A 27,884-nucleotide genomic window follows, 5' to 3' on the forward strand; every position below is an offset into this window, starting at 1 on the left:
CCAACTTTAAATTGACCCTGAATGTGTACAATGAAACCAAATAAAACATAAAAACAATTTTAAAAGGCTTTTTAAAAAGCAATAAGTCAGCTGGTAAACCACACCCAATTCCCAGACAAATCTGATAGGGGGAATCCAAACACCCTAACCGAAGACCTGAAATAAAAACCAGGTCTTTATGGTTTTCCAGAATGCGTTGTGTGGCAGCACATGAAAATCTGTGAGAATTTCATTCCAGAGGGCCGGCTCCATGACAGAGAATTTTTACTTCTGGTGTAGCAATAGAAGACATTATTTAATTGAATTCAATTGCAAAACATTTTGGCTCATACTGTCTGGGCAGACAACACAAGAGATAGTTAAGCACACCTTATGCCATATAAGGCTTTATTCATGCAAACTGTACTTTGGATTAAAAACAGACACTGTCACAAAAACCTCTTTTATAACAAATGATACAGATCTTTGATATGAGCCACAATTTGCTAAAACTACAATTTTTATAGTCTTGACTATTAGAAAAACAAACACAGTGGCTGCAACTTTACTTGCTAAGCAGCTTGGAGCAGGCAATGGTGCTTTCCATCAACCTGATCCATAGGGTGTTTTCTGACATTTTCCAAATTACACAGTGGTGTTTGTATAATTTGATTTGCTTGATGTCCTTTTTCAGCAGGAAAAAAAAGATTCACAAAAATCTGATAAGTTTTCATTAAAGCTTAGTTTTATAAAAAAAATTGTCCAATGCTGCCAAATGCATAGTGAGATCAGTTTGAATCAGAAATCTAATGTATCACAGTGAAGATTCTGAAAACGATTTCCAATAACCAGGGAATTGCATATCCAACAGTAGTGGTTTGATTTTATACCTCCTTTACAGCCAGAACTGAAAAGAAACTGATCACACTGACAAAAATCTGAAAAGTCCAAGGTTCATAAACTCTTAAATTTGAGCACATCTGCTGACAGCACAATCTATCTTCATGGTTGAAATCAAGGCATTAGGATAGAATTTCAACAATAATCTGAAAATAGACCAGGATGCTTTGTACTTCTCGAAATCTCACAAATGTCCTACTAATAGACCCATATTTCTCTCTGTGTAAAACCAGTACTAAGAGGGAGAGAAAAGAATCTTCTTTATCCCAGTAATCAAAATGGGGGTTTCTGCCTTTTTCTCACATATAACTCATAATTATTTTGGTTAAAACAAGGGTAAAAACCCCTGACATGTTAATCAGAATCATGTTAAGCAGCCAGACCAACTATACTATATATTTTTAAACTAGGCAAGCACTGATTTAGCACAATAGGTACTGTATGTTGGTAACTCTTGCAAAGGCCAGCTTAAGATCTGTATAGCAAACAAACACAGCTGCAGCATATATAATACATTCCTTCTATTAAGGAACAGCATTTGTAAAACTAAATGTTAAGGAACTAGAATATTATGTTGTCAGAGAATTGTTTACATTTCTAAAGCTTCCATTTGTTCATGAAGCAGTCATTCTCATTCATTTTTCAAGTGACAATACACATAGAAAAACACATTAGAAATGCTTTTAGATTCTTTCATTCCAAAAATACAGAACTTGAAAGATGAACAAGATCTGCAAAGCTATGCTGTTTCAGAATGTTGGAATGAGAAATCTAAAACAGGTATTTTAGAATTTCAGCTTTGTAGTTTATAAATGACTATTATTATTATGGTTTGTCACACAGTCAGCCAGCTGTTCAGACTGGATTTGATATTTTTATCCACCCATTGAGTCCTTCTCAAGGACCAAGGATAGGCAGATGTTGATGCTTGATGGTGTTAAAGGTATCATCGCAGGACATTAGCTGTTCCAAATGAAGCTGCCTTTTGCAATTGACTGATGGTGAATTTGTCAATTCCGATTGTGTTCAAGTGATGCTCCAGTTGTTTTGGGATTGAATGCAAATTTTAGCCCTAAAATTTCTTCATTATGTAGTAAAATTTGAAATATAATTAAGTTGATTTCAAATGAGAAGAAAAGGATGATATATTTTGGAGAGGTTCTACTGTAGTACAAGATATAAATCAAGTTTTTAATCCATTATCTGTGCTGTAGCCATACTATGCTACTTTGCCCAGTGTTTTCTGTATATTGGTATTTTAGCTCTGAGTTAGTTTGGTGTAGTGGCTAAGGCACCAGGCTACAATCTGTAGACCAAAAAGTCCCATCTTAGGCATAAAGACAGCTGGGTAATTTTGGGCTAGTCACTGTCAGCCCTAAGAAAGAGGCAGTGGCAAACTACTCCTGAAAACGAGAAGTCAACACTGACTTAGAGCGGTGGTGCACAAATGCACAACACATTTCAGTTCTATCTCTTGCTATATTTAAGGCATTTCCTGCCTTTCTGAACTGTCATCTAAATTGTCCTGTAGATGAATATAATGAAAAAAAATTAACCTAAAAGTAAATGTATCAAACTCAACAGATATTTTGTGAAGAGATAATGTCTAAGGAAACTTTAATGACTCCAGAGGGGAGCAGAGATCATCCCTCTAAACAAAATATTTCATTTAGTTGGGACTTAATATTGCATTAAATACTCATTAGAGTATTTCAAACCCTAAATTATAGTTTAAAACCCTAAAATGTACAAAATATTAAATAAGAAAGAGACAGAGGACAATAACTGCCTTCTGTATGAATAGGCTAAGCTATATGTGCAAAAGCTGCAAACTGTAGAAGTAGGTAGCCTGAATATTTAAAGTGAACCTCAGCACAAAATTGTGACAATCAAACTCTTTTTTTTAGTAATAAATGCAATGAGGAGTTTCTTTGTAACCACAGATCCTGCCCATTGTTGACAGGAAAATGCATCCTGAGAAACTGCAATTCTACCGCCACTTATTTGGGAGTAAGTCCCACAAAATTCCATAAGACATTTTTAAGTTAGATTGCACACAATTAGAGAAGTTTGCACATTTAGGCTATGCAACATTTCAGACATAAAGAAAAAAATATGCCTCAGAGCACACAGTAACTGTCCACAACACTTGAAAGGGCTGAATCTTTTCTTATGATCATATGGACGCCCTCTGCAGACACAACTACCCAGGGAAACACTTTAATAAGTTGCAGAGAAGTGGCATGCCCTCTGAAGCACCCTTTTGCATTTGGATCCTACTGTCCATATGTGTGCATTACCTAGTATAACTATTTTGTGATTGCAATTTCAAAACCAGTAGAATAGCTACTGGCTAAATTAAAAATGGGCCCAATTGTTGGCATACTTGATGTGAAGAGTCCTTGGGTTTTGTGTTAAAAAGTACACATGTATTATTTTTCATTTCATAGAGGAGGAAAATAACGTCACAAACTGGTAGAACAATATTTGCAATTAATCTGAATTCTGTTCAAAATCCTAATGATACCAAATTTATATATATTTACTTCCAGAAGATGCTAAGTTGACATCTGCTAATCAGAATGAACTTTAAGTAATATTTTCCTTCTCCAGAAATATACAAATGATGGGGTAGAAAAGGACTGTATTTGTTTAAGATTATTAAGAGGTGGCTTCCACCTCTTAAGCACACCATGTTCTAGAAACTGATTCCTTCCAATTGTTCTGTTCTGAAATGTGTTGGCTATAAGTCTGTTCCTCGGGAGACTACAGAATGAAGCTGTCTTATCCTGGATTGCCAGTCCCTAAACTAAACCTCTGTGGTTTTCCTGTACTTCGTATCTGCTATTTAAACTCAATAGTCTGCTTTCCGCCCCCCACCTGCTAGAAACACAGAGCACAGTAAAATTGCATTTTACAAACTATTGTGTGACAATAGTATTTGATAGCCTTAGCTTTAAAATACCCATAAAATATAGGACAACATCACAATATTATTCCCATATTGAGAAATAGAAGTAAGGCTAAAAGGTTCTTGCACAAAACTAGACAAATTCTGTTAAACGTGGAGAAACACACACATACCAGCACACACACAATATGAAATTAATTTTACTATGAAAAAATAATTTGCCCTAGGCCAATTGGAATTGTTTTTAATACAAAGTAGATATATATAAACTGTGGCCACACAGAGTCACCTTATAGGGGAGACAGGCAGCATAAAGGTTTAATAAATACTAATAAATTAAAATACATATGTATTTAGATGGACTTATTATAGTTTTTTCTGAAACCAGGATGAAAAAGAAAGTCATATATTTTTTAACCTGAGCTTTAGTGAAAAAATATTTAGAACTATAAATCACTTTATCAAAAATTCATACGGGTCTAGCATGAGAAATTGGTGAGTGTGGTTAGATAGAAGAATTCTATAAAATGACTGGTGTTATTTTGAGAAAAATATGACAATTCAATCAAACAGTTTGAAAATCAAATAGGTTTGCACTCCTATCCACATTACCACTGAAAAAATACAGGGATCAGGACATACAGCAAATCATTATCCTAGCCATAATTTCTGAATCCTCATGTGTCCTTTTTTAAGGATCATCATGCAGTACAGGTCGTCTTTGACTTAAGACCGTAATTGGAGCCTGCGTAAACCGACATGGCCAATCCAATTTTACGATCTTTCTAAGTGAATCATCATGGTCATTAAGTGAATGCCACAGTCATTGCTATGAGGTGTTTTTGCCCAAAGATAAAAGTAAACACCAGGTTTTGGCAAAACCATTATAAATTGCGGTCCCGTGATCATGGAACACTGCAAACCGCTGTAAATAGGGACCATTTGCTGAGTGCTCAAACTAGTCATGTAACCATGGGGGAGCGGCCATCAGAATTTCAGAACTGATTCATAAGTACCTTTTGGTTTACCATAACTTCAGATGGTCATTAAGTGGCCAGTCACAACTGAAGCACTAGCTATTTATTAAAGGAAAGTATCTTGGTTACACTAATGCAAAAAAAAAAAAAAGAGTGCTTATTTTGAGAATTCTGCTATTCTACTAGCAAAGGTTTATGTCAGCTTTGTAATTAGGAATACACATAATGAATATGTGTATTGTCTCTGCAATAAAAGGGGACTAGTAGTTGTGCTGCATCATCCAGAAACCTTAGATGCCCAGGCGAGGCTTCCCACTTGCCCTTGCTTATTATTTGGAGGCAAATAAATAAACCAAGCCTATTAAATCTGACTGATATAAAATTGATATTGCATCCTGTTTGATACACAGTATTGGCCAATTCAGTTTCCTTATAGCTCATTCAGCAACAGAAGGCTATTGCACAAGTATAAATGAAAAAAATTCAAGTTGCTAAGAATATTACTGAGACATGTTCAGGCGTGTCCATGAGGGGATGAAAAGGTCGAATGTGATTGCATGATTGAAGCTCTGCTCTTTTTTTTTTACATGCATCACACATGTACCACCTGTAAAGAAGGGCAGTGTTTCAATTTCAAGATTTAATCTGCCATTTTTACTTTTTTGACAGTTCCCTGAGGATACCCTAGATTTGGGAGTTGAACTCAATTTGAAGAAGACATTGCCATTTTTAGTGTTATTCAAATCAATTTAAAGGGCAGATGTAGCCTTTTTTTAAAAAGAAGAATGAATTGTTCAGAAGACAAGCAGACAGCACATTCACTGTTTCAGAAACATTCTTTCATCAATAAATGCCAAAAAACAAAATGATGAACCAAATAAATGGCATTCAAAGTAGAAACAAAATATCAAGCAAATGAAATCTACAGACTTTTAAAAAAATAACTATAAAGCTGTCTAGGAATTCAATAATTCACTTATTGGTAAAATAGCCAGATTTCTTTTTGTAAAAAAACAAAACAAAACCCATTGCTCATATTGATAGACAGTTCAATGCTTCTTCTTCTTCTTCTTCCCCTTTCTTTGGTCATTAAAATAACAATGGTTTTCAAGGCTTTTTTTCCATGAATGTGTCAGTTCTCTGCTTCTTCACCTCAGAATATTGTTCGCAAGCTGGCACTCATGTGACCATCACCTCTGCTTGTTCTGCAGTCCCAAAAGAGTAGTCATTTTGCTAGAGGGAATTCATTTATTTTTCCACCTTAAGTGGAAAAAAATCTTGTAGGATATGCCCACCTCCCAGCCATTAATGCAAAGTTGCTAGTGGGAGGCAGACAGAAGTTGAGGCTTGGAAAGCTGCATAAGGCCCTTCAGAAATTGGCCTTTGTGGAGGGAGTAGGAGAGTGAAGATGAATTAAAATGATGAAAGAAACTTGAAGTCCCTTTTTGATTACATATGTGTTTTGTTTTGTTTTTTACTCTTCTGTATCTGGAAAAAAAGAGAGAGAGAAAGAGACAAAGAAAGTGGTCAATGTTCCTCCCTACTATCCAATAAATGTAAAAAAGAATTGAAAGAAAAATAAGCAATATTCTCTTTAAATATCACACTGTCCTACTGCTCAAAGCAAATTCCTTCCCAGAGTGCCCAATTCTGCCAAAGAGGGAGCTATATGCATGGTTTCCAGAAATACTTACAAAACTTTGGAAAAGAGTTTTCCCAACATGAAAATGAAGATTGAGCATATTCACAGATTACTAACAGTTTTTATAGGAGAACCAGGAGGAAGGGAACTGAGTAGTCTAGATGATACAATTACTAATAGCTGTCAGGAACCCTAATTAAAAAATATGTTGTCACTTCCTGTTGTTCTTTTATTTTTTGGAATTTGCTATATTTTCACTTTGTTCCTGCTATTAAAATAAAAACAATAATCTAAATGATTATTAAAGTTGCCACTAATTTGAGCCATGCTTGTTTTTTAGTTATGCGTCTAATAGCTCAAATTAACTTACACGGGTATATAAAAAACTGACTTAGATCACATCAGACTATCCTCATCTTGCTCCATGTTATCTCCTGGATTTGAAAAGGAAGTTTCTCTATTCCTATTTGTTGAACCTAGAACTTCCTTCAGCAAAGATGATATATGACTGAGGCACAGTGCTTCCTTAAAAATTAGACAAGAAGTTGAGAGATTTCAGGTATTTCCTTGAGGAACAAATTCTGTATCTTTTTGTAACAGAAGGATTGACTTGGAAGCTGCATCAGACACAAAGTTGTACAAAATAGGATAACATTCTTCGTGGTTATTGCTATAACATCTTATAATTTGATACCCTGAATTCCAATCAGTTCTGGTGCTTAGAGGAAAATATACAATTTGCTTCCTTTTTGAACAGGTTTTGCCTTATTGTAAAAGTATCTTTGATTTCTTCTGGTATTGTGCTTTCTTCTATAATATGTACAAGTTAGTGCACTGAAATTAAATAAAAACAATTAATGGCAACAAACTGGAATGATTAAACATCTAGTTTCAGTTTTTAGCACCAGGTTCCTAAAGGAGAAATTTAGAGTTTAGCATTAAATTCTTAAATGAGACATTTAATCCTGAATAGATAAGAACTTCATTATTACAGATCTAAAAATGTGTTCCCTGTTAAGGAGCAGGAGGATTTTGATAAAGTAAAATGTTAATTGAACAAAAAGAAAATCAACTGGCATCCTGCCCATTCCATTCAAAGCATATGTTTGCAACATCTAGTTTACTGATGATGGATATTATAATTTCCAGCAAGGCAACCCATACTTGATAAAGAGCTAGGCAAATCCAAACAAAGTGTTTTAAGAACTGCCATATATTATATTATTTAATTTACCATTTAGACAGAAGACCAAGTATTATACTAAATAATCACATATTCAGTTTACTGTTTAGGCATGTGTTTCCAACCTTCAGCTCACAAAGGTATGAAGGAATGTGCAGTTGAAAAAGTGGGGTGGGGGAATGTCAGTGGTTGTTCTGTAGCTTATGAAGGAGGAGGTTGAACACTACAGAGAGAGAAGCCCCAAACAAGTGACTGCACAGTCCTGAACTAGATAGTAGGTAGAAGAAAAGATTCAAGGTAGCCACATCTTGGAATCTTCCAGAATATGTTCATTAGTCTAGAAGGTTATATAGCTTTAGTCTGGCAAGATTCTGTCAGGTAGGTGTAAGCAGATAGAGAACTGGGCTCAAGTGGATCTTACTGTGTCATCTCTGGGAACTAGACCTGACAAAGAGTATCCTATAGTGGATTTTGCTAATTAAAGAAACATAGTTATTTTTATATATCTTGGGTGATTTTAATAATCCTATATTTATTAAAGTTGTGAGCACTTTGCATTCAATTGCACATTTGGAGTACACTGGGGTGTTTGCAACTCCTTGAAGTAGTTCTGTTTTTTTGTGTGATCATATAACTGTTTTCAAGCATTGCAGACAGGAGCTACATCTGTGCCCCAAAGCACTCTGTAGTTTAATTTTCAAAGAACAAAGTAGATAGCAAGCACTAATATTTATTCATTCCAAAGTGAGCTTCATGAAATTCACCAGAGCATAGTTCCCCAAAAGAGGTTGCAGGAAATGCAATAGAATGTTAGTGCTTTGAATAATATTCTAGCTTAAATGGATAAAATGCTATTTTCCCCATTAAAAATCCTCTTTTTTCTGCAGTGCCAATCTCGGAGTTGCCGTCTTCTTCCATCACCACTGGAAGAAGATATCATTCTTTCAAATGGAAATCACCTTGGTGTATAATAGGTGTAAAAAGCTTAACAGTGTAACAGCTGAAGCTTGCCCATTCCTTGTAATCTGGTTCTGCATATATAGTTTGTTAAACATAGAAGACATATTTTTAGTTACTAGTATCATTTCTAGGTGATATGGAGAAGACAATAATGAGGCCATTTTGGGAGGCGGGGCAATCGCATGTCTCTCATGCTAACTTAGTTCACACCAGCAAAAACCTTTATTTGGGGGCCAAAATAATACAAAGGAGATACCTTTGCATCCACTACAGGAATCTAGCTTTTTTCCCCACAATCTCAGCAGCCAAGTAAAATTATTGCAAACTACTAACTTTGTGGATTTATGTACAAGCTCTTGATACCGTGTAATGTTTTTCCACCAAGTTTTATAATGAGACCTAAAGTCTATAGATTCATTAGACCAATAGATTTGTTAGAGTAATTTAAAGATTGCAAAATAACTGCAAGATGCTCAGGAACTCTTCACCAGAAAACATTAAAATTTGCACATAATTTGTAAACTTTCAATTGCCTAAAGTTATTGTCTCTGCAGATCTTTTTCCCCTCAGGGTCAAGAGATTAATTTTATATATATATAAAATTAGCTTCCTTAATGAGGCATTCACAATGCTCTCAACCTAACATCCCAAACCTGCTGGCTTTTTTAAAACAACGAAGGGCAGGTATGAAGAGGTCAGATGAACTGAATCCTGGGTCTTATTAATAGCTGAAACTAATCTCACAATATGTAAGCAGAAAACATAATAAAAAAATGTCTCATTTCAATTTCAGTTTCAGGTTTGGTCATGTTAATTTAATTGGCTAGAAGAAAATCTGAACCATTTACAGTACAAGCCTCTTCCTAAGCACAGCTGATCATAATAAGTATTTCTCTGAGAAAACATCAGCTGTCTGTCCTCTTATTTGGAAGAGGATGCTGAACTGCTAGCTTAAACAGAAACAGTAACTAAAAAAAGGTTCATTATGGTGTCTTATGGGCTCTTGAATTGAGGCTATTATCAATAGTAGGCCTGCAGGAGAGTGATGTTCCCAAGGTGGCAATTAAAAAAAAAGTAAAGATAGTGGCTTTAGTTGTCTGATTGTAGTTACTATTTTGATTTTTTTTTTTGACATCCCAAAGTCCACAGCCCTCCTTCATGGAGTAATAAATGATACACATTATTTTATTATTCTGTGTTATTCAGTGTATGACCTTGGATAGAACATTTTCATTATATCCAGTTCAGCATTAGTGTGAAAGCAACTATATTCTCCTATAAATTGTCTCTAAAACTTTCAGAGATCAACATGGAAGTTCAATTTCATTTTAAAGATCAATAAAAAGATTTTCCATTTACAGAGCTAAAGAGAGTAGAAAAAAGTTTGAAAGATGAAAATAAAACTTTTTTCGTTTTGCACCAGCAATTCTTGTTCTGCATCAAAATGGATGTATTATTAGTAATAACAATAATGTACAATAATCTCTTAGAGGTATTTTGCTCTTGAGTTGATTTCAATTCATTTAATTCTGAAAACCAAATGGAAACTGTTCAGTTATTGATGTTGGTGATAATCTATTAGCCAGAATTCTTTTTAAATTTGGAACTCCAGTCCAAAACACAATATACTTCTGTTAATGTGGAATTCTTTGATAACATCCAATAGTGTTATAAACAATATCTTTAAAACACCCTTAGAAAAGAATTTGGGCAAGCAAATCATGTTTATTCTTGCACAAATTTGGAACCAATGAGGATCCAAAATCAGTCTCCTAATAAGCAGACTATGTTTGTAACTATGACAATTATTTGGCCACTAGGTGGAAGCATTTCCTAAGATAAATATGTATATATTAGCTTGTTTTTAACTATCTCAAAATATAGATATATATGAAGGACATTGTTTGCTAACTGTTCAATACTAAACAAATGCTTCTGACCCGTTGTCTTATGGACAACTATGATTTTATTCCAGCAATGAGCCAATAACATTTATGGCTTTATGTGTGTCACTGGAAATAGGGTCTCTATCACCTCACAAGTATGAGCACATTTTCTTCCTGGGTGTATTTGCCCTAATCATATTAGCCTCATGCAATCAAACTGGAATAGAAAAATCCCATTAAAAATTGGGATAACTAATTTCAGGAAGGAAAGGGAGCAGCCTTGTTCTCTCTCATATCCACTCTGTGTTTTCTTGAAAGTAAGATACTGTAAGTGCCATGTAGAAAGATTAAATTAAAAGTAGAGATGAATAAATCACTTTATCTGAGCTGTGTCTGGACCTCATATGCTTTCTCATTCGGGATTATTGAACCTAAGGTCTTAAAAACAACCCAGTATAGGAGAAAGGGAAAACAGTTGCCTCTTGACTATAGTTTTTTAAGAGTGTGAATTTATTCTGTACTTTGAGGTCAATAAATTTGAGGGGCTATTTACAGTTGCTTTCTTTCAAAAGCACAAGAAATTGCTCTTTCGTAACTGTATAGCAGGCTGATCATTTGAAACAGTTGTATTTACTAATCTTGGTAAATAGGAGAATGAGACTTTTAGTTTGTTATAGGAATTTAGAAAAATTTGCAGATTTTTCATTATCTGGACAGAAATAACTTGAAATTAATTTTAAAAAAAACTTCTGAAGTAAGAAAACAAATCTGGGTGATTTGTCTTCCCATCTATTATAAGATTATTGTGCTCCATTTTATTTTGTTTTGAAAAAAATCATTGAAATGTTAATTTAAATTGTAATCTAAAATCAATGTTTCTCAATCTCAGAGCCTTTAAAACATAGACTTGAGGAATTTCTGGCTAAAGAATTCTGGGAAATTTTAAGAGTCCGCACATCTTAAAACCTCAAGAATAGTTGAGAAACACTGATTTAAATTATATATATTTGCAAAAGCGTCCTCCTCCAATATCTTTTTTCATATATACCTCTCCTTCCAATAAATATTTTTATAAACATTTTCAAGCAAAATTTGAGGGTAATTGTAATGTAATGGACAACAATGCTTTATCTTGCATATTACTCTAGGAAGTATGAATTCAGTCAATTTGCTTAAAATTTCTTCCCCAGCAAGTTCATATGCTTGCTTCTTCTGCCTTCTGCACATAAGGGCATTATTCATCAAGGCTATCTAAACAGATTGAATGCGTAATATTCACCCTACGGGTGTTTGTTTAGCTATTCAATCTGGCTTCTTACAGCATGAGCTTGGTGTCCTGTTATTGATTAGATTTCCTGTGGGCTAAACATTCCAAAAGACAATCAGGAGCAAATAATATTGAGTGATGGCCAGTGAAGAAAACCAAAACAAAAGGAATGGTGAGGTGCTGGGNGGGAGTTGCATTTCTGATTCAGAGCAAGCTTCAAATTTATATTCTGTTCATATAGATGATTAACAGGGTTGATGTAAAAAGTAGGAAAAATGTGGTCAATAAATGTTAATTGTTTTACTCATTTTAATTTTTGTATATCCAGCTACATATTCCTCCCCCCTCCTGCCCCCCCCATTGTCCAAGGATGAATAATAATTTTCCTAAAGACATCAAAACAATTCTTTTATTTCATTGATGAAAGGAAGCTATACCATATCCTTACTCCCTTTGTGAAACCTAGGATTATGAACCAGCAACAGGGTTGCAGATAATATGTTTTAAATTCCCCATAATGTTTTGAATTACCAGAATTAGTTGAATTATTATTAGCTTGGTTTTCTTGGGGTCAAAATGAATTTGTATTGAAGAAGATATTAATCATAAGAAAATTTTACTATTAAAAAACCTCAGAATGTTTAAAGTAATGTCTACTTTTTCCCCAGGATGAATATATAGCTTTAAAATGCAGATACTATAAAGAGTAAGAGACAGAAGATAAATGCCTCTGAATTATGGATTCAGAATGACCAAGGCTGCAAAAAACACCAATCAAATTGGTCATGTACTACATAAAGTAGATGACCCTCCTGAGATTAAAAACTATTGGAATAGCAACACATATATTTTGGGCATGTGATATAAATCTATTTAGAAAAATCATTATACTGTATACCTGGCAAGGTTCAGAGAAGGAAAACGGGGGAAACACAACAAACCAAAGAGGTGGACAGAATCAAAGAGGCTACTAGAGTACTTTTTAAAGAACTATACATTGTTATTAAAGATGGTCATGAGAATGAGCATTTCACTTTGCAGTCATGTCTGACTTCATGGCATCTAGCTAACTAGCCAGAAGAATTATGATGCATAGCCTTCAGATGTGCACATGAGAACACTCCTATCACTTTCTGTATTATCTGAGAAATTAGTCCTAATGAACTTCTACATGTATCAAAGGAATATATCTCAAATTATTAAAAATAAACAAATATTATTATTCTTAGCTTAATCTCTAGTCATCTATCATTGGGTGTCAATTCCACAGCAGCAAAAAAGTACATATTTGTTTAGTATAATGATGACCCAAAATGGACGTTTGTGTCAAATTATTATTTATATAATGTAAAAAATAAAGGTAAAGGTAGCTTCTCTAGTCATTGCCAACTATAGGGGACAGTGTTCATCTCCATTTCAAGACCATTGAGGCAACGCTGTCCAAAGAGGTTTCCACGGTCTTGTGGCCAGCATGACATCATGGAGCACTGTCATCTTCCCACCAAAGTGGCATCTATTTATCTATTCACATCTGCTTGTTTTCAAACCGCTAAGTTGGCAGGAGCTGGTGCAAGGATGAGAGCTCACCCTGTTCCATGGTTCGGGTCTCAAAACTGGGCTGCCAACTTTCCAGCCAACAAGCCCAGAGTCTTAACCACTGAGCCACCGCGCCATACCATTACATAATGTATATGTAAATATATATTAATATACTGTATTTGGGAAATAGTTGTTGTATATGAAAGAGTTACAATACTTAATAAATAATCATAAGATGAATAATAACTAACTTGAACATTGCATAGGTTACTAATTTCTCCTCCCTCCTGCCACCATGATGTCCAAGGTATGTAAATGCTACTGATGTTGAAAGCACAGAGTGCATTGGCACCACAGAAGGATGGATTTATCTCCAACAGTAGTGGATATTTCAAATTCTTGTCCTGATTGCTATAAAATAGTTTCTATCACTTCTGAACTAAACTAAGAATAGTTTCATTAAAGCAACTAACAACTTCATGAATATTATATCTGAAAAATGTGAGAGAGATTTAGCTGCATTAAATGAAGAGATGTTAATTCTTTTTGCCTGTCTGGTTCTAATCTGACTCAGGTGTCTGCTGGCTATTGCCATTAGAAGAAATGTTTTCACTGGCTCCATTGCAATTTTCTCCTAATGAAATAGCAGGGCAGATGGGCTACAGAAAGGGCAAACCCATCTTTGCCTAGTAGGAACTGGATATAGATCTTCTTTTCTTTCTCTTCCCATAGAAATTATGAATTATGCCCTAACTGTTTGACCTCATAGGGCACTTCTATAATTCTTAAGATGTAGACCAGAGTGGAGAACGATGGCCCCTTTATGACTTATGGACTTTAATTCCCAGAATTCTGGGAGTTGAAGTCCACAAGTCATAAAAGGGCTATTGTTCCCTACCCGATGTAGAATCTTGAACTAGTGAATATATTTGAATATATATATAGCCCCAATGTGCATTTTCCTGTCACAACTGGAGTTAATAGTTTTTAATAAGAGAATTTACAAACAAATAGTATTTGAAATCAAAAGTATGAAACAATGTATGGTAATAATTTTCAGAGGAAATACCAACTGTTTTTAAATTAATAGATTTATTAATTTCTTAAGGCTCCAATATGAAATATGGCAATTTGATTCCTACAGTAAAAGCTACCTAAAAATACAAATATTACCTTAGATTTGCAAAGGATAAAACTTTTTTTTCTAAAACAGCAAATGGGTATAAGGTGCTGTTTGGGGGAGGGGGGGCAAGATTAATGAATCAGCAGGATTTAAACAGTTTCTCTTAAAATTATCTAAATCAGATTTCTTATGTTCCATGTAGAAATTTCAAGGTAAGAACCTTCATATTTTAGAGCTGATTATAAACATTGTTTTAGTTTTATCATACTTTAACTGAATTTATTTCATGTGTCTATTATTCATCCAAATGAAAACAGAAGAAGTTCACTGGGAAATTTCAATGTATTGTTCATGTCTCTTTTGCATCTATATGGGAGAATTAATCTTCAATGAATAATAAACAAAAAAGGTCATTTTATTTTCATACAACTTATATAGCTCTTATGAAAAGTCTTCTTTGGCTTTGCTATAGAAATATCTCTGTGCATTTTGTTACTAATCCAAACCAGTTCATAAGTCAATAAGATTGCCTGCTGGATGTACATACATTGAGGAAGAAATGGAAGCAAATATTTGTTGCTTACCCTCCTTTGTCTCATTTCCTTGATCCTTTTCTGACTTCTTACTATGATCCTTTAATTCATCTGGAAGTTAGAAATCATATGAAAGAAAATGTTAAGTGAAATAAAATGTCTCCCAATCAACTAAAATAAAAGCAGAGAGCAGAGTAAACAAAGTATATATGTTTTTGTTACTCGTGTGAGCAGTTGACTGGGAGATTAAAGAATGGGTGAACAATGCACTATGGAAGGAGAATTTCATTCAGAAATATTGCACTATTAACTTTTTTATACATTCTAAGACTACATTAGAATAATACATACATGAAGATTATACACCTACACACACATACATGTGCACACATGTAGCATCACTCATTCTGAGGCTTAATTCACATATTGAGGCAAGAAAAAGCAATCTATTTGCCTGCAATTTTCAAACCTATCTGTCAACCCAAAGATTTGATCACATGTTTTTTATTTTTTTCCCTCAGAAAAAAATTAATCCTTATCAAATTTAACAAAGCTATTTTGCACCTTAATCCTCTTTATAAATATAAGGCCATTATTATAAATGACATGATTGTGGTTGAGACAGCTGTGCTGGCATGTATCACTAAGATTTGAGTGGGCCCGGGAGTGGGATCTGAAGGGCTGAGTAGCCTCTTCAGAGATATGTCTAGCTGGGTTCTGAATTTGGTATCAGCTATGTGACCAGGAAAGTAGAACAGGTCATTGATGGTTCCACAGATAGCAATAGCAGTAGCACTTTGCAGCCCTCTCTAAGCAGTTTGCAATGTCAGCATATTGCACCAATAATCTGGGTCCTCGTTTTACTGACCTCAGAAGGATGGAAGGTTGAGTCTACCTTGAGCCAGAATTGAATTCCAGGCTGTGGGCAGAGTTAACCTGCAATACTGCATTCTAACCACTGTGCCACCATGGCTCCTTATATAGCAAGATGTGAGATTCTTTGGCTAAAGGTAGACTCTAAGGAGCAATAGGAAGGAAGGAAGGAAGGAAGGAAGGAAGGAAGGAAGGAAGGAAGGAAGGAAGGAAGAAAGGAAGGAAGGAAGGAAGGAAGGAAGGAAGGAAGGAAGGAAGGAAGGAAGGAAGGAAGGAAGGAAGGAAGGAAGGAAGGAAGGAAGGTGTAAGGCTCATAGTTCTGAACCATCTATTAAACAATTCATCTGGTGGGACCTTGGAAGCAACTCTGAACAAAACCTCTCCAGAGAAACATATGCCCCTTTTCCAGGTATTATTTATATGAGCCTTTACAATCTGGCTCTTTCTCCAGACTTTGGACTAGAGAAGATAGCAGACCATTTGTGGAATTTTTTGATGATATTCCATCTAAGCACTAATCCGAGGTTCAATTCTACTTGGCTTTTCAAGATCAGTTAGGTGCTATCACTTTTCCATGAAAGGACAGAAACACTTACCATTCTGTGCCTGCTGTTTTGACTCTCCGCCTGTTGGTTTTGACTCTGCCCCCTTTTCCATCTCATTTACATTTTTTCCTTGAGAAGTTCCATGTTTGTTACCACCAGTTGGGCGATTCCCATTTATATTACTTTTATTGGTTTCGGTGCTCTTACTATCGCCAGAACTCCCCTCTTTATTCTCTTGTTTACTTTTCTCTGACTTTGTGGTAATGTTATCCTCAGGTAGGTTTTTTCCTTCATTTTCTTCCATTTTCTTGTCATCTATACCTTGTTGAGAATTCTCCTCTGCTTCTTTCTTTGCTTTCTCTTCTGTATCCTCAGCAAAAACAAAAGACAAAAAAATGGAGACAGGGAAGGGGAGTATAAAAAGGATTAATAGAATTATCAAAATGTTAAATTTCCGTTGTTTTTAGTTGCTGGAAATGACATAAAGCCTAAAAGAATTAAGAAATGCTACTCTCACTTGGCTGAAGTCTACTGCTTGCTTTCTTAAAACTATGCTATAGGCATATGCCATTTCTGCTCATCATAAATGAAGGTATATGAACTATTAACCATAAAAATTACATTTTGTATGCCACTCACCTCTTTGCAAAATGTATAAGCAATTTAGACATATATAATTTAGGAAGGATATATATCAGTTTCAGTTATTCATGAAAAACAAGGGAAGCTTCTACATTCAGAGATTGAATATTAGATGTTGAAGAAATAAGCCAAGAAGAACTATTGCTGACATTTATCTATCCATGAAACTAACCATAATTAAAATTGGAACAAAACCAAAAGATCAAATAAAAATAAATAGAATATCATTAATGCAATGCTGTCAAGATCTTCAAAATTCCTACAATCATCTAATATTTTAGCCTAATGCCTGAGGGAGTAACCATATTTCTACAGCTTTCCAGACCACCAACAGGATAAGGTTATCTGCATATAGGCAGAATGGTGTTCCATTAGGAAAATGCTGCAACAGTGAAATTATATCTGTGGAACCCACTAGATGATATGATATGATAGAAAGGGACACAGATCACACCCATCTGGTCATATATGTGTTATAACCTTAAGTGATTGGAGATAGGAAGTACCATAAGGAATCTACACCACATAGGGAAACAGTACTTCCAATTGCACTGGGAGAAGCACAGGGAACCAGTATAATCATGGAGCAAAGATGTTGCAGGCGAATACCACAGTGTGTCCCAGACTGTCTATATCATCCCTTTCCCAAATAAACATGGAAAGGACTGCAATCATAATAAATCTTTGACACAATGTGCAGGAATTTGCTTATGAAAAAAAAATTAAAAACAAAAACAAATATTTTAATAGAGAAATATTACAGCATGCCTCGTCTTCACCTAAAATATAGTACCTGTTATAAGAAATCACTGATGAATTGTTAAAATAATAATAATAATAATAATAATAATAATAATAATAATAATAATAATAAAGTTGGAAGGGACCTTGGAGGTCATCGAGTCCAACCCCCTGCTCAGGCAGGAACCCTACACCATTTCAGATAAATGGCTGTCCAGTCTCTTCTTAAAAACTTCCAGTGTTGGAGCATTCACCGCTTCTGGAGGCAGGTTGCTCCACTGGTTAATTGTTCTAACTGTCAGGAAGTTTCCCCTTAGTTCTAAGCTGCTTTTCTCCTTGATCAGTTTCCACCCGTTGCTTCTCGTCCTGCCTTCAGGCGCCTTGGAGAATAGCTTGACTCCCTCTTCTTTGTGGCAGCTCCTGAGATATTGGAACACTGCTATCATGTCCCCCCATTGTTAAGATACTTTCAGAATGACATTTTATTTGTAATTAATTTGGATTAAGTATTGCATTCCCTACTATCAATTGCTCAAAGAGATAATGCCCATAGATGCCGCAAAGATTGCCTCAATTTTATTCCACATATTCAGGAGAAAAGAAACCATTTTGTTCTTTTAAAAGATAAAGAGAGTCATTCTATGGATACAGAGTAAAATAGTTGTCAAGCTACAAATTCTACTGCCTTTAGGACCGCAACGTGCTTCTAACTAGCCAACAGAGGGGGGAAGAAGGGAAGAGAGCTTTGAATCTACAGATGTCCTTTATCAGTGTGAGCTGCTGAAGAATGTATTAGCTAAATTAAAGTCTGTTCTCATAACAATTACTAGAAGATGTATTGGACATCTTCAGAAGGGGTGGGAAAAGTTTTGTTCTTTTAATTAACTGCTTCCCACCATTTCCTTAGAGCTAGCTTCCCTTTGATCCTACCAGTTTGATTCTGCTCAATAAAAGTAATCATACAACGGCTCTGATGTTTTGCTTGTTTGGGCCTTTCAGTCGGGGGTTGACATTAAGCTAGCTCTCTAAACAAATTTAATTCCACTGAGGGGGTCCTGAGACCCTACACCCCACTAGAAGCCTCCAGGGGGTGGTGAAGACTCAGGGGAAGATGCCTGAAATAGAGAAGCCAGGACTGATCAGTGGAACTCCAGCTGGAGCTAAGGATGGTTTTGTAACCACACCAGCCTCAACCTGACCCAAACAGCGAGTTGAATGGTGCAAGCCAACCCCAGAGCGGATGGGGGGAGAGGCAGCATTCAACTGGCCCAAGTTGGAGCGATGGAGAGAGGAGTTGGGGGGAGCTGTTGAAGCTGAGTTCTGATTGTACTGCCCCCAGCCCGAAGGAATACAGGCGTACTCTACATGAAGTCATAGTTTCTTTGAATTAGTATTTATTACTAAATATTTATCTTGATTTCCATAATACAGAGAAAAATTTATCCACAGTATTCTTTTCCTCTAATATTGAGAGGATTGGGTTGAGTATCTATCAGGAAGTAGGCAGTCTCCCCTTAATCTTTCACTTCATGTCTTTTTCTGTATCACTGCAAGAGCTGGATATGGAAAGATGTGATCTAGCAGTACTCCTCAGGGTTACTGAGGAAAATAGAAGCCACTGAAATCATTTTAATTGTGGTTCACACAAACTTCTCACCAGAAACCTCCAAATATCTTTAGGAACCTTTTCTCTGCACACATGTGTATAAGCCTGTATATATTATCCATCATTTTGCTGCAAATAATTTTCCAGCACTGTTTTTGTTACCTTTGATTGCTTGGGCTTTCCACTTTTCTCGGTTTTGTTGAACTACTTCTGTCCACGTGGCTTTGAAGCATTTGAAGTCCACAGTGAGGATGGAACAGTTGAGTGAGGCACTTCCTTCTGACCCAGTGCTCTTGACACTTGATCTTTTGACTTCTGATGGGCTAAGGCTATTCAGACTGGGATTGCATAATACAATATTAATGGCATTTCAATTTCTAAATAAATACTAAGTGACATTGCCATTTTCTTCTCCCTTTCACTTTTTGTTTTGATACATGAGAATATTCCTAGCCAATTTTTTTTAATTTGGAGCCCCTCCTACTTTATTATACTTCTGTTCACAAATTAAAATAACCACATGGTGAAATAATAGCTGCTCAGCATGATGTCGCTGCAATGGAACTTCTGTGAAGAGGGAGAAGAGCACAGGGGAAAAGACCGAAGTTCCTGCCAATAGAAAAACATTCTGTTCCCAACTCTATCCATTTTTAGTTGAATGACAGCTGAACTGGAAATCAGCTAAACTGCTGACATAGTGGGATCATAGAGGCATGAGGTTGATGCTACATTGTACAGTGCATATTCTGATTTACTCAGATTTTAATTTATTGTTGAAGAGCTATTTGGGCAAAGAAAAAAGTGTCTGGGTTGCAGAAGGCATCTAGCCTTAAAGTGATGCTTGTAGTGAATCAATCAATTTTTTTTCATAATGAAAAGTGGGAAAGTATCTCTAGACACTACAGTCACATAAATTAGATAGTATTTTAAATATTATATCTGGATTATAATTACAATTATATTCTTTTGAATAATGTTCAATATCAAGAGCAGATAATATGTACTTGGTCCCGTTATCCCAAAGAATTTATCATAATCATCCCAGGATATTTCTCTTCTTTCAAATATTATTCTTATAATGGTCTCATTATCAACGTGGATAATTTCCTGGTCATTATATCACAAATGACTTGAACACTCTTTCTTCACCCCAGAAAAATAAAATTTTACACACAGATGCACACAAACACAAACAAAACACACACTTTAAAGAGGCAGATTCTACTATAAATATATGTGGTTTCTGACCTGGATCGCCTAAATCCTGTCATACCAGAGTTAGAGGCTTCCTCAATGAGAGGTGTTACAATCTTCTCAGTCATATCAGTCAGCACAGTGAAAGTGGGTTCCACAATAAAATCAATAAAGCCTGAAAAAGCACAGAACAGAAACAAATGAAAGAAAATCAGCTACTTAATAGCATACTTCCTATAACATAAATATACCAATACATATAACAACATGATAAAACCATCACCATTACTACACACTATTTCCTACTACAAGTAATCCCCGAGTTACGAACATTCCCCTAGGGAACATTTGAAGTTACATGATAAGCACCCCCTAGTGTTTAGGAATCAGTCCCAAAATTATGAAATTACAGCACCACAGCAGTCTTTCACCCTTACCAATGACCGCACAGGCACTACAACATTCACCTGACTATTCCCTCTCCCCTGCCAAGTCTCCATAGACACTAGGCTTCTGGATACTCACCTTGTGAAGATCTAGAGAGCCTTCACTTTCTTGGCTGTTTCTCTGCTTCAAGCCTTTGGTACATTAACAGAGAATGGAGGCCTAAAGTACTGCAAGATCACGTGAGATCACTAGTGTGAGATCTCATGCTACTGATCTCGTACTTTAGGCAAACGGAGGCCTGGACGAAATCTGCAGCAAAAGCCTTTTGCCATCTTTGCAAAAAGCCTTTGCCACCAAGAACAGAGCCCCAGGTTGATGTGTGTGTTGCCCCAGGCTCCATTTTTTGCCAGCAGAGGCTTCCAGGAAAGGCCTCTGCTGGCAAAAAGGAGGCTGAGGATGACACGCACATCAACCTGGGGCTCCATTTTCCACTGCAAAAAACAGAGGCCTGTTGCTGCCAAAAATGGAGGGCCAGGTTGATGAACGTGTCGTCCCCAGCCTCCCTTTTGCCAGCAGAGACCTTTCCTGAAGGCCTCTGCTGGCAAAAACAGATCCCAGGGCGACACATAGGAATAACATGTGGAGACCAGAAGCTTCTCAGCATTGTGATTTTGTGACAAGTCACATGAGATATGGTGCTGAGAAGCTTCCATTTTCGATGCCCAAAGTGTTTGCAAGCTGAGCAGACACTTTGAGGCAATGAAATCACCTCAAAACTGGAAGCTTCTCAGTGCTGTAATCTTGTATGGCAGAGAGGCTGGAGAGGAGGCAGCTTGAGAGGAGACTGCTCGCTAGATTTTTGCAACTAGTTTTGATGTTGTATGGTGGGGGAAAGCAATTGTGCAGAGAATGAGGTATCTCAGTGGGTTGAGGGAGGCCTTGGATGGTCTGAAGCAGGTGATCTATTCCATCACTAGCCCCCCCCCTTGGCCTTCCCCACCCTGAGATACCTCATGTGCACTTAAACAAGCCATGCATTTGATTAGCAAATGCGTGGGTGAAAGCAGGGAGTGATTGCGTTGAAGGTATGAGATTCACTCCTGCAAGTCCTCAAATTACGAATGGAATGGGCAGGCTCCGTTACATTCGTAACTCGAGGAGTATCTGTATATGAGAATTCCTTAAATGACCAAATAAAGCATTGTAAATAATTCAACATGCAACAGATGGGAATAGCTTCTTTTGTGTGGGTTTTTGAAAATCTGAGCCAAATTATTAATACAGCTGATAATATCCCAGCTTGGAGAAAGAAATTTATAAGAGTAATATAATAATGAAACCATAATACAACTTCTTTAATTGCATCTATAAAGAGAAAGGGAATAGACTCCTTTTAATCCTAATCATTGCATTTGATTAACAAGATAATAATAATAATAATAATAATAATAATAATAATAATAATAATAATAATAATAATAATAATAATAATAATAATCAGATATACTGTATTTTGAGATATTTTCTGTAAATCATATAAAAAATTAGTCATTACAGAAATATCAAACTGTAAGTTATCCTATAATAAACGATTCCTATTTCACAATAAACAATAAACTTTAAATTATTATTCACTGTTTGCAGAGCAAATTGGGCACAGTGTTATAGAAATAGCTACAGAAACAGAAGCATTAAAATATGACTACAAATGCAAAATGTAATTATAGTTCCACAAAATTCTCTTATTTAATTTAGTTGCATGATACACAAAGCCCATTTTTCAACCACTAGGATTCCTTATCACCTTGCTTATCTTAAAATCAACATAACTGTTCAGAATTGATCACTTATCTTGGATAACTACTTATCTGTATCTGTCAAACAAGAAACTCACTAATAGCCAATTTGGTCATTTCCCACTCCTTATATCAAAGGAAATCTGAAAGGGTAGAAATACTTACCCAGCAAATGCTAAAGTTGCACTCATGTAGACCCAATGTGGGAACTTTTTAGTTAATATCAGTCCAACTGCACCATTATGGACAAATGAAAGTATGTTGCTACTTAACATGTACATGACTCCAGGAATGCAATTTTACACAAATTTATCAAAATAAATTCCCTAAAGATGCATGAAAAGGATTGCATCACTCAGACATGCACATTATTTTAGATTGGGTTTAAACACAGAGGGCAGAAGTATCCACAGGAAAGTAAATAAAGTCAAGACAACTGATGTAATTGTGTAACTGAAGGTCTGCCCTTTCCCCCATGCATCAGGGGCTAAAAAAAGAGGGAGAAAGGGGTTAATTTGATATATGGCAACATCAGAACAAGATGAGAGCTACTGTATATTCCTATTATCATCACTCCATTTTCGTGTAAAATTGGAAGTGGCTTTCACAGTTCAAATTGTACACTGTATATATGTATTTTAAATGTGTGTGTATGTGTATATACAGCCCAATAAACATATGATGCATATTTATATAAAGTTTTATTTTTCTTTCGTCTATCCCAAAATAACTTAAAATTTAGTGAAATAATTAGGGAAGTTGAAACCTGTGCACTTAGTCACTGTACTCAATTTCCTTTGTGACTTTTGTGACTTCAGACTACCTTCAATGGCAGACTCAGTCAAAAATAGTGCTTTTCAATATAGCATTGTCATTAATGTATTTAGGAAAGAATTCAACTGTTGGCATTCCTAATTGATTCTGCTTCCTTTACATCTGAGGATAAAGCTAGGTGAAGAATATCTAAATTGCAAATATATTTGATCAGTGTAATCTCATCCAGGACAGGCTATGTTCCTTCTTTCAAACCTAATACTTTTAGATTACCAGAATAGCTAGTTACATGCCTTTGTTCAATTTCCTAAGGAATCAGCTATTTCTCTTCTGTTTAATAGACAGTTCAGTCTCTGACTAAAGCCAGTGGAATGATAGAATAGTTGTAACAAAAGGAAGTTCTAGGGAAAAAACAGAATATCTAAAGTTAACAAGACATCTATATCTGGAGAACAAGCTAGGGAAGGCTAACTTTAAAAAAATAAAGAATAGAGGCAAAGCCTATTGCTGTCATTAGCAACTATAGTTTTAAATTTTATTCTGTTAAAAAACAGAGCAAAGAGTCCAAATTGGTCTTTAAAAAAAATTAAACATTTGCTATTTGCTTAGCGTGTTCTAAAAGGCTGGACTTCCTTTTACCAGGCAAAGGGCAAACATTAAAAACTGTTACTTCAATAATCAGCAGAAGAAAGAGATACTGATGACAGCAGAGATGGAAGTCTCCTGTCAAATGAGGCTGCTACAGCCTCAGACAGAAGGACACACACTTTACATCTTCTAAGCCTCCTGTTGAGCAATTACAATTTCTTGGGTTTGTATTCTTCACTCTAACAATACTTAAGTCAAAAGTTTATTTTGTGAGCTCAACATTTAATCTTTTTAAATTCTAAAAATTATTTTTGTCTGATTTTTGAAAATTTTAGACCAGGGCTTTTCAACCTTTTCACCCATTGTACCACTTTTAGAATATGACAACATCCGAGTACCACCAGTCGCCTAGCAAGGTGTCAAAAATTTGATGACCAAAAAAGAAAAGGAAAAAAGTGATAAAGTACTGGTAGTCCTCGACTTACAACAGTTCGCTTAGTGACTGTTCAAAGTTACAATGGCACTGAAAAAAGTGCCCCCCAAGCCACAGCCGAGCAAGACACCTGCCTACCTGCCTGGTCACACTTTTCCTCCTGTCCAAGGTTTTCATTGTTGTGAGCATTTCTGTTGAGGATTGGCAGCGGGGGTGGGGTGGGGGGTGTTTGGTTTTTGGGTGGTTGCAGCAGGTTTTGGTCACTTCACATGACCCTGGGACACTGTGATTGTCATAAATATGAATCAGTTGCCAAGCATCTGAATGTAAATCACAAGACCCTGGAGATACTGCAACATTCCAGCTGATCGGCACTTCTTCTGGGCTCAGCAGAAGTGCCAGGATCAGCGCCGAGCTCCAGCTGGACCCTGGTGCTGATCCTGGCGCTTCCACTGGGCCCTGACAATCCCGAAGAAATGCTGATCCTGGCTTCCGCTGAGCCCTGACAGCCCTGCAACTCCAGCAATCTCTCGCTCAGGCTTGTGCGGTGCTGCCACCAGTTCAGCTCATTCCCCTCCTCCGCTACCACTTTTCTAGGATGGTCACGTACCACCTGCCAAGTGCCAATGTACCACAGGTGGTACCTGTACCACTGGTTGAAAAGCCCTATTTTAGACTACCAGTACTCGTGATCCTCAAATTTGCCTGTATTCCTAATACTATATTTCTCATTTTGATTTGCAAAATGTAACAAATACACATTTCATGAATACTTGATGGAATGATTCAACCTCATTAACTGTTAAGCTAGTTGAAATAATGTCCAGCTATATATATGCAATACATACAATTTAATAAATCCCTGATGTTGCTATTTTTATTATCCTACTGATATCGTACAGGCAGACTCCTGTTTGGGGCATTTATTTATTTAATCATAGTAAATACCATCCATAAGCAGATGACAAAAAGTGCATTGTGATGTAAACCTCTATCTTGCTGTATATGGTCAAAATATCATCTGCAAGTTTATAATGAGTAGAGATTGTGTTATATTATTAGAATAAGTTTGAAAAAAATCTCAGCTAGCTGCAGATGCCCCTGCTTAACCCATGATTTTTATCATATTTCTTGTAAGAGAATCAATCAACTACTTTTTACTGCAGTTAGTTTTCAACTTACAACTGTTTGAAGTTACGACAAACGCCCTAAAACAGTGATAGAGAACTTTTTAGAGACCAAGTGCCCCCAAACCACCCTGCCCCCACCTCACCCCACCCACTCCGCCCACGCCCTGCCGCCCACCCTGCCATGCCCCACACCTGCCATGCCCCACACAGGGCCACTCATTGCCTCCATAGCCCGCCGCAGATCGCCCAGGCGGCCCTGCAGGACTATGGCAGCCATACCCTCCACCCACGCCCTGCAGTCTTGTCCCTGCTGCCCAGCTGCCATGTCCTTGGCTGTGCTGCTCCATGCAAGCTGTGTCCGAGGGCAACGCTCCTCCGGGGGTGCTGCTGGTGAGGAGGGGGCCACAGGGGGAGGCAGGGCTGAGGCAATGGTGTGCGTGCCCACAGAAGGGGCTCAGAGTGCCACCTCTGGCATGCATGCCATAGGTTCACCACCACTGCCCTAAAAGATTCCTATGAGCCAATTTCAAAGCTATGGCCTCTGCAGTGCTCCCGCAGTCATTTGCCCTTACGACCAACTGCAGCACCCCCCTCACCTCCATCCCGCTCTGCTGGGCTTCCACAAGGATTGGGCCTGTTTTCCCACTTCCACCACATTCCCACAGGGCTGGGACTCCTCTCCATCCTCCATTGAGGCAGGCCACTCCATCCCTCATTGTCCCTGAACTTCATGGTTGCAGCCTGGAAGTAGCCACTATTTTTAGAGTAGCCACAATTCCTTGCAGCCAGATGCAATGGTAGCCATGTGACCCAGGGATGGAGTGGTCCATTCTATTTCCCTAACATGATTTGGGCAGCACTGAAGAAAGCTCCAAAGCTTTCCAGAGTGCTGCATAGACTGCATTAGGGAAGCAGATCAGAATACTTTGTCCCTGGGCTGTATGACTGCATCCCAGAAGTGGAGAGCAAAGGTGGGGATTAATTAAGCACATTGTTATCACTTGTGACCATAAGGGGCAGGCTCCATTATAGTTGTAGATCGAGGATTACTTGTATAGAATTTTAATCCATTACATAAGAATAACACTCATGGAATATTCTAATAATGTCTTAGAACATCTTCGAGAAAAAAACATTATGTTTGAGAAAAAAAATGTTCTCAGTACATGAAATTATTAAGTAATTGCCCACTGAACAGCAGACAAAGAAAAAAAAGTGTTAATGTTATAGCATGAGATTTATGCAGATAATATGATTATTAGCACCATACAATGCAGTAAACTTTCCACAAATTAAATAAAATGCTCCAACAGTGAAGGCTATATAAATTAGTAGTATTTTGTAAGGGCTTGATTTATTTGCTGTAATTATCTCAGTTAACAATATAATTCATCATTAATCTTCTAGTTATTTGTGCAATGAATGCAATCATTTTTTAATTAAAAGTCAAATTCTATCACAAGGGCTGTTCAGGAAAGAAAAAAGAATAATTGTCCATAGTTATAAACAGAATCCTACATCACAGGAATCCAATAAGCCCTCCAATATCTCAAGACATGGAAACCTTTTAAAGGTTATCAATAAAAGACCTAGTTCTGCACATAAAACAAGACTCTACAATTAAACTATGTTCTAATTGCAACTATATTCATCTTCCTTAAAACTCCATGAGATGTTGTAGACAAACAAAACATTCAGAATTGCCTTAATATTATACTTCAGACAAGGACAAGAGAATGCTGCAGCTTTCTGACCTTTCTGCATTCCCATCTGGTATTTATATAACTACTAATCTAATCTTTCACGGTTAGATTAGTTTGTTCAAGGTTTGAAGGTTTCTTCAATGAACTCTCATTGCATTGACATTTTAATATTTTAGTCCCTTCAACCAAGGTGCTGAAAAGTTTTAGCACCTGTAAATTCCTTCCCTGTTCATACAGCAGAGTGGCATCTTTGACCACCCTCACAATGTGAGCATCATATATATCACATGATATTTCACATCATATATAAATCTGTTCGTATATTAACAGCTTCAGACTCTGGGAATTTTGGATTTACCTATTTGAGACTGAGGGACCATAGTAGATTTACGATCACACAGGGGGGAAAAGGGAAGGCCTAATTCTGCTTCTTTGTCACCCTGAAAAGTAGAAGAAGAGAACAAACTATCACAAGAATGTGAGAGACACAATCTCCAGTTTCATACCTTTCATCCCAATGTTCTGTGAAATTAAATCTCATGCAGAAAAGAACGTACAATTTGACCTAACCA

General features: G+C 36.5%; 1 protein-coding gene across 1 annotated transcript in view; it reads right to left on the minus strand.

Annotated features, from left to right (window-relative positions):
- PDE1C (phosphodiesterase 1C) overlaps positions 1-27,884 on the minus strand; it is a 244,100-nt gene that overhangs the window by 14,932 nt on the left and 201,284 nt on the right. The window contains exons 13-16 of the mRNA XM_029283292.1: positions 27,671-27,752; positions 20,556-20,676; positions 19,470-19,645; positions 16,370-16,681 (exon numbers count right to left, since the gene is read on the minus strand). Of these exons, the coding sequence (XP_029139125.1) occupies positions 16,370-16,681; positions 19,470-19,645; positions 20,556-20,676; positions 27,671-27,752 (691 nt within the window). The remainder of the gene's footprint in view (positions 1-16,369; positions 16,682-19,469; positions 19,646-20,555; positions 20,677-27,670; positions 27,753-27,884) is intronic.

The sequence above is a fragment of the Protobothrops mucrosquamatus genome, unplaced genomic scaffold (genome assembly GCF_001527695.2).
Source record: "Protobothrops mucrosquamatus isolate PMUCROS unplaced genomic scaffold, P.Mucros_1.0 scaffold48, whole genome shotgun sequence".
Lineage (NCBI taxonomy): Eukaryota > Metazoa > Chordata > Lepidosauria > Squamata > Viperidae > Protobothrops > Protobothrops mucrosquamatus.